The sequence below is a fragment of the Triticum dicoccoides genome, chromosome 2A, assembly GCF_002162155.2.
Source record: "Triticum dicoccoides isolate Atlit2015 ecotype Zavitan chromosome 2A, WEW_v2.0, whole genome shotgun sequence".
Lineage (NCBI taxonomy): Eukaryota > Viridiplantae > Streptophyta > Magnoliopsida > Poales > Poaceae > Triticum > Triticum dicoccoides.
In genome coordinates this window covers 20,279,882-20,287,179 of record NC_041382.1, presented here as the reverse complement: position 1 = coordinate 20,287,179, position 7,298 = coordinate 20,279,882, and the positions used below count along the sequence as shown (strand labels likewise).

Sequence of the window (7,298 nt, the reverse complement as noted above, 5' to 3'; positions counted from 1 at the left end):
CCATCTAGGGCTGGACGCACCCCTTGGGGTGGGAAACCCTAAAGGGGGCGCAGCCCCCCTTCCCCCTATATATAGTTGAGGTTTGGGGCTGCTAAACACATGAGAACTTCTCCTCTTGGTGCAGCCCTACCTCTCTCCCTTCTCCTCATATCTCGCGGTGCTTAGCGAAGCCCTGCTGGACTACCACGCTCCTCCATCACCACCACGCCGTTGTGCTGCTGCTGGATGGAGTCTTCCTCAACCTCTCCCTCTCTCCTTGCTGGATCAAGGCGTGGGAGACGTCACCGGGCTGTACGTGTGTTGAACGCGGAGGTGCCATCCGTTCGCCACTAGGATCTCCGGTGATTAGAATCACGACGAGTACGACTCCTTCAACCCCGTTCTCATGAACGCTTCCGCTTAATGATCTACAAGGGTATGTAGATGCACTCTCCTTCCCTCGTTGCTAGTTTCTCCATAGATAGATCTTGGTGACACGTAGGAAAATTTTGAATTTCTGCTACGTTCCCCAACACCAACCGCCTGGGACTCGACCTCCAGGAAGTTTAGGTCCGTCTTCGGCCGTCCGGCACACCACACCGCCACGTCGTAGGCACGCGCGACCTCATCGGCGGTGGTATACATGCCGAGCCACCAACGCTGCCCAGCGTTGGAGAACTCCAGTCCAAAGTTCTTGGAGGGCGTCGCCCTCATGCCGAAGAAACCGGACGTGCCCTTCGGCGCCATCGGGGAGCGGGTGGCGGCCGAGCGGGGAGCGGGGCGGCGACGTGCGGTGCGGGGCGGAGGCAGACGAAGCGGGGCGGCGACGTGCGGTGCGGGGTGGAGGCAGACGGAGTGGGGCGGTGGCGTGCGACGCGAGGAGGAGGAGGACGGAGCGGGGCGGCGGACGAACGGAGAGGAGGCGGACGGAGCGGGGCCGGAGAGGAGGTGGACGGAGCGGGGCTGGGCGGAGGATGGACCGGAGGCGGAGGCAGCCGGAGAGGAGGCGGGCGGGGGCGGGGCAGGGCGGAGGCGGCCGGAGCGGAGGCGAATGCGATGGGATGGCGCGGCGGCAGGCGACAGCCTAGGCGGGGTGGAATCAATGGAAGGGGTCTGGATCTACGGCGGGACAAGGAAAGTTATCATGTAATTCTTGCAAACTATTTTAAGAGCGCGTGGCAACCCAAGCCCACTCTACTAGTTTATTTTATTTCAATCTCCTGACCATCAGCCAAAAGACAGAGAGGGGCTGCTTTCGCTCTCCCGTCATCGTCCCATCCGCCGGCCACAGGGCACTCTTCTACCCCGCCGCCGGCTAGCCGCTTCCGCCTCAGACTCTTCTTGTTATTCAAGTCTCCAAGATCCGACTGGTGAGCAAACATATTCAACCTTCGCTCAAAACCTCCGCTTCTCCTAATCCATTCCAACTTACCCATCTTCTGTTTCCCACCCAAATCTGTGCAGAGCTCTCCTCAATCGGCAGGGGAAGAGCAAGGCCGGCAGCCATGGAGCTGGTGGTGGGAGCTTCGGAGGCGACGATGAAGTCGGTCATGGGCAAGCTGGGCGGCCTCCTCGCCCAGGAGTACACCCTGATTCGGGGCGTCAACGGCGACCTCCAGTACATCAACGACGAGCTGGCCAGCATGCAGTCCTTCCTCCGGGACCTCACCGCCGGCGGCGCCGGCCGAGCCCAGACCCACGGCCACCGGATGAAGGACTGGATGAAGCAGATCCGCGACATCACCTACGACATCGAGGATTGCATCGACGACTCCGCACACCGCCTCCACGGCCTCCGCTCCGACATGTGCTGCTACTACTTCGCCAACAGCGTCTACGAGGTCCTCACCTGGTGGCCTCGCCGCGACGTCGCCGCCAAGATCTCCGTCCTCAAGATGCGGGCTCAGCAGATCGGCGAGCGGCGGGAGAGGTACGGCGTCAACAACCCGGAGGCCGCCGGCGGATCTGAGGGTTCTCATGCCGGAAACGGCACCGCTGCTGGATTCGACGCCGCCGACAACCAGGAGGCGAGCCTTGAGCTCGTCGCCATGAAGGATCCGGTGGGCGTGGAGGACCACATGAAAGAGCTGGAGGAGTGGCTGACCAACGACAAGAACAGCTCCGGCGTGCTGTATGTTGTCGGGTTCGGAGGGGTGGGGAAGACCACCATTGCGACCGCCCTGTACCGGAAATTTGGGGACCAATTCGACCACCGCGCCATGGTCAACGTGTCTCAGAGCTCCGACATCAACGCTGTCCTCACCAACATCAAGAATCAAGTCATGCCGCAGTCCAGGGGCCAAATGCAGCAAGCCGGCGGAGGCGTACTCGGCCGGCTCAAGCGAGGCACCTCAGCATTGGCGGCCAAGTGCTGCAGCGCCGGCGCCTCAGAGGAAACGCGTGGTGAGACGAAGCTGGACCGGCTCAAGAAAGAGCTCACGGGACACTTTGACAACAGCAGGTATCTTGTACACATCGGATCCTTATTGCTTTCTCTGATTAATGCTTAATAATGAGCAGAAATCCTGATTCCTGATTATGCTAATGTCAGTTACAATCTGATAATGATAACATGATGTACTTAATTCGTCTTTTTAGTACCCATGACATAGCAAGTGTATATATCATTTGGAGACATGGATTAGTTCTAGTTATGCGTTTCATTTCATTCATTGCTCACTAGGAAAAATAATTTTTTTGGCCCATGGAATTTGGCCCTCATTTTTTTCATCCTAAATGTTTGAAACTGACAGTTGGCCCTCTGAGGGGATCCTAAAGCTCCCCTATGGGTCCTTTTCTTTTTCCCCTTTTTGCTTGTTGGCTCTGTGTATCCAAGTTGTGCAGAGGCCGGGTGTGTACTCGTTGTGTTTATATCCACTTGATGGGACATTATGAGTCAATAAAGAGTGCACTTTACTGAAAAGAACATACCTTCAGTACCATTACTGTATAGCTTCTTGTTTTATATGAGTCAATAAAGAGTGCACTTTACTGAAAAGAACATACCTTCAGTACCATTACTGTATAGCTTCTTGTTTTAGCTGATGAAATTGATGATCACTTGGTGGGAATCCCTGCCTATGCAATTATGTTTCTTCACAATTTTATTCTGCTCCTTTGCCCACATCATTTGATTCTGATAAAAAAAAATAGGGATGTAGTACTGTCTTTTAGACATGAATTCTACAACCATTTAGTTCAGATAGAGGAGTTTGTCATTTCTGGTCACTCTCTTTGCTCCGTTTTCTTGAAAACTCAATCTCTGCTCCCACTTTTGGTTTCTTTTCTTGCAGTTACTTGGTCTTGGTTGATGATGTTTGGTCTGCAGCAACTTGGGGCCAGATCAGAAAGTCACTTCCTACAAGTAATAAGCGCACCAGAATAATAGTTACTACACGATTTCAAGCTGTTGCTAAAACACGCAGAGGGGAAGAAGGTGATCATACTCGTAAAGTTTCCCCTCTTGGTGTTGAAGAATCTGAGAGGCTATTTAAGCAGGCATTCTTTGAATCCAAAGGTAGTGAGGCCTTCTTTGAATCCAAAGGTAGCGAGGTTGATAAGGTTCAAGAGGAAGTTTGGAAGATGTGCGGGGGGCTGCCGTTGGCCATAGTTATCATGGCTGGTCATGTAGCCTGCAACCCAAACAAATCAGCGGCCGAATGGTTGAAGGTCTGCAAATCTCTATTTCCAGAGTCAGGGAAGGATCATGGGAAAGATGGTAGGAGAGACCTTACCCAGGAGGAAGTTGGTAGGATTGTTAGTCATTGCTACAATGACATGCCTGCTGACATCAAGACTTGCTCCCTGTATTTGAGCATATTTCCAAAGGGCCAGAAAATCAGCAGGAAGCGTTTGACAAGGCGATGGATAGCTGAAGCTTTCATTGCTGAGAAGCAGGGCCTGAGTGTGGAGGACGTTGCAGAGACATATTTCAATCATCTCATAAGAAGGAAGATCATCCGACCGGTGGAGCACAGCAGCAATGGGAAGGTGAAGAAATGCATAGTGCACGACATGGTCCTTGAACACATTGTAGCCAAGGCAAGTGAGGAGAATTTCATCACTGTGATTGGTGGTAACTGGCTTATGCAGCTACCTAGCAGCAAGGTCCGCCGGCTGTCCCTCCAAGAAAGCGATTCCAAACGTGCAAATGATACAGAGAAGATGAACCTGTCACATGTCCGGTCACTGACCATGTTTGGGAGTTTGAACCAACTGCCTTCCCATTCATTCAAGTTTGGAATTGTACAAGTCCTGGATCTTGAAGGCTGCATGGGTTTCAAAGCGCATCATACAGAGGAGATATGCAAGATGCTTCTTCTCAAGTATCTCAGCCTCCGAAGAAGTGACACTAAACAACTTCCAAAATCGATTGGAAAGCTTGAGAACCTTGAGACTCTCGACATTAGAGAGACAAGTGTTGTTGAGTTGCCTAAAACCGTATGCCAGCTTGAACGGCTGGTGAACATACTTGGTGGGGATAAAATAACAAGAAGGGCATTGAAGCTTCCTCAAGAGTTGAATAAGAAGAAGAAAATGAAGGCCTTGCGCATACTGTCAGGGATTGAGATTGTTGGGGGATTGGCGGACCTTCATCATTTGACTGAGCTGAGGAAGCTTGCCATCTACAAGCTCAGCACCATGAGTGACGATCCAAGTTTCAAAGATTTAAGCTCCTCTATCGAGTACCTTGGGGGCTACTCTCTGAACACCCTCATAATTGATGACGAGTCATCCAAGTTTATCAATTCACTGGATGACCTGTCATCACCACCAAAGTTCCTTGTTGCCCTTGAGTTATCTGGCAAGATGGTTCAGCTCCCCAGCTGGATCACACAACTCAGTGCTCTCACCAAGCTAACCCTTTCAGTAACAGCTCTCCGGACAGATAACCTGCTGCTCCTTAGCAATCTAGATGCACTGTTCTCCCTCACATTCTCATTCAGGGCAGAAAAGCAGGATTCGGAGACACTGACCATTCTGGCAGAAAACAAGCTGTGCTCTGATGGGGAGATCACAATCCCAAATGCTGGTTTTAAGAGCCTTAAGCTTCTTCGCTTCTTTGCTCCTCTCTTGCCAGTACTGACCTTTTCGAAGAATGCCATGCCAGAGCTGGAGAGGCTTGAGCTACAGTTCAGCATGCTGGAGGGGCTTTATGGCGTGGAAAACCTTGCGGGAATCAAGGTGGTGCATCTGACATTGAAGGACAAAGACGGTGAATATATGACGAAAGAGGTGCAGCACGAGGTGGAGACAGCAGTGAAGAGGAGGACCGATGGCAAGGTGCCCAAGATAATCCTCGATCAGTGACCGATTCAAAGCAAGTGCCCAGTTCTTTGCAAGTCTGCAAGTTTGAAGTCATCATATATTCACATTCTTGCCTGTTCTCAGATACTTTCACGCCACGTATGCTGTACTCTCTCGAAGAAGGAAGGATGATACTGTGAAAAGAAGGATGATGCTTCATCCAGGCAGGTACGTTGTATGACAGTTGTGCTGGATGTTATGTTCGTCGTGTTTGTGTGTGTGCGTGCGCTGCAAGTTTGATCGTCAGTTAAAAGGATCATGTAATTCTCTTTGACCGCAAATGTTGCTGTAAATTTCATGCTAGACAATGGCCATGCTTTTATCTGTACTCGTCTCTGGACATCTGACACCAGAATCTCTAAATTGTTCAACATATTGTAATGAAGATGCAGAGAATCCTTGTCCATGGTTTATTTATTTATTTATTTATTATTTGTAAAGGAGCAGTGGGAGGGAACAAATTTGTAAAGCAGCACAGCAGTGGAAGGGAACAAAAAGTGGGAGCCCAACCGTGGTTCTTTGCAAGCCTGTAAGTTTGCAATCATCGCATTAATTCTTGCCTGTTCCTCAGATATTCTCATGCTACAGCTGCTTTGCTCTCTCGAAGAAGGAAGGACGATACTGTGAAAAGAAGGATGACGTGTCATCCAGGGACGTCGCATGACAGTCGGATTAAATGTTTTATTCGCGGCAGTTATGCTAAATGTCCTGCTCGTCGTGCTGGTATGTGCGTGCGCTAGCTGCAGGTTTGATCATCAGTTAACAAGATGTTGTGTAATTCTCTTTGATGCAGATGCTGTAAAGTTGATGCAAGACAGTGGTCATGCATTTATGTGTGCTCGTCTCTGGACATCTGGTACCAGAAAGTTGCAAACTGTTGAACATGCTGTAATGGAGATGCAGAGAATTCTTGTCCATGGTTTCTGTATTATTATTTTTTGTTGTAAAAATTCATCATCCGGGCGCCTGACACTGCAAGGTCCATGTATTATTACGTATTATGGTTTCTGTATTATTATTATTTTTGTTGTGATGAAGGTCCATGTCTGCTTCCCGTGCTGTTGGCCGCAGGCTGTTAGATGACACTGCAAGAATCAAATCTGGTGAAGTGATTACTCTATGCAGTGCGGTGTGGCGCTGATCGAGAAAGGAAGCTGCTGCCTGGAGTTGCTGAACAGAGAGCTTGGCTTGGCTTGGCTGGCTGAGGAAGCTGAACCTGGAGGGAGGCTAGTGTCGTGTCGGTCGACCACACCACACCTGGGATAGCAGAAAAGAGAAAGGAGGGGAGAATGAAAAGAATCTACTACAGTAGTACTAGTAGTAGTAGCACTGACATATCCTTCCTCCCACCGTCGTGTACAATGGCCCTGTTTGGATACTCTAACTCAGTTAAAGGTTAGAGTTAGATTCTAACCATAAACTAACCCTGAACTAATTCTAACTAAAGAGGTGTTTGGATGGCAGAAGTTAGATGGAGCGCGGGCCTCGCCTTCACGGGCGGTGCGAGAGGGAGGGAAGGAGAGGACGAGAAGTTTCAGAGAAGTGGGGAGGGATCTGCTGCAGGGAGAGCGAGAGAAAAATATGTTTTTTAGAGCAACTCCAACGGGCCGACCCAAACGGACGGCGATTTCATTCGTTTTTTGTCCGTTTGGGTCGGCCAGATGGACACGGATGCCCGCTTCCGCATTTGGGACGGCGCGTGTGCCCAACGCTGGCCTGAGACCCATTTTGACGGCGCCAGAAAAAATGAACGCATGCATATTAAAAAAGAGAAACAATATTAATTAAACATTAAAGCCGGCCATGAAGACCGGCGAGAGTTCACGCGTCCACATTTATATTTAAAAAAAATAAAACAGACTAAGCTACAAGGCGACGTGCTGTCTTAGGCGTCGTCGTCATCGTCCTCGGGGTCCGTGAGGTCGATGAGCGTCGGCGCCGGCTCGGCCCAGGCGAACACCGTGTTCCAAAGCGCCGTCATGTCGGGATGTGCTGGCGCAAGCAACGCCAGG

General features: G+C 50.7%; 1 protein-coding gene across 10 annotated transcripts; it reads left to right on the top strand.

Moving 5' to 3' along the window:
* Positions 1-1,198: 1,198 nt before the first annotated feature.
* On the top strand, positions 1,199-6,327 carry LOC119352873 (disease resistance protein Pik-2-like). Of its 10 annotated transcripts, XR_005170246.1 has the most exons (6): positions 1,199-1,349; positions 1,444-2,440; positions 3,273-5,454; positions 5,734-5,815; positions 5,894-6,009; positions 6,080-6,327. XR_005170246.1 is itself a non-coding variant. In XM_037619468.1 (4 exons), exons 2-3 carry the CDS (start codon positions 1,485-1,487, stop codon positions 5,287-5,289), a joined length of 2,973 nt encoding a protein of 990 aa, XP_037475365.1. In that variant the 5' UTR covers positions 1,199-1,349; positions 1,444-1,484; the 3' UTR covers positions 5,290-5,299; positions 5,371-5,567. The 10 variants fall into 10 exon arrangements, 2 of the variants coding, with proteins under 2 accessions (XP_037475365.1, XP_037475364.1); XR_005170240.1 differs by having other exon boundaries at positions 3,273-5,299; positions 5,371-5,454; positions 5,734-6,327; XR_005170242.1 differs by having other exon boundaries at positions 3,273-5,299; positions 5,371-5,454; positions 5,728-6,327.
* Positions 6,328-7,298: the final 971 nt, after the last annotated feature.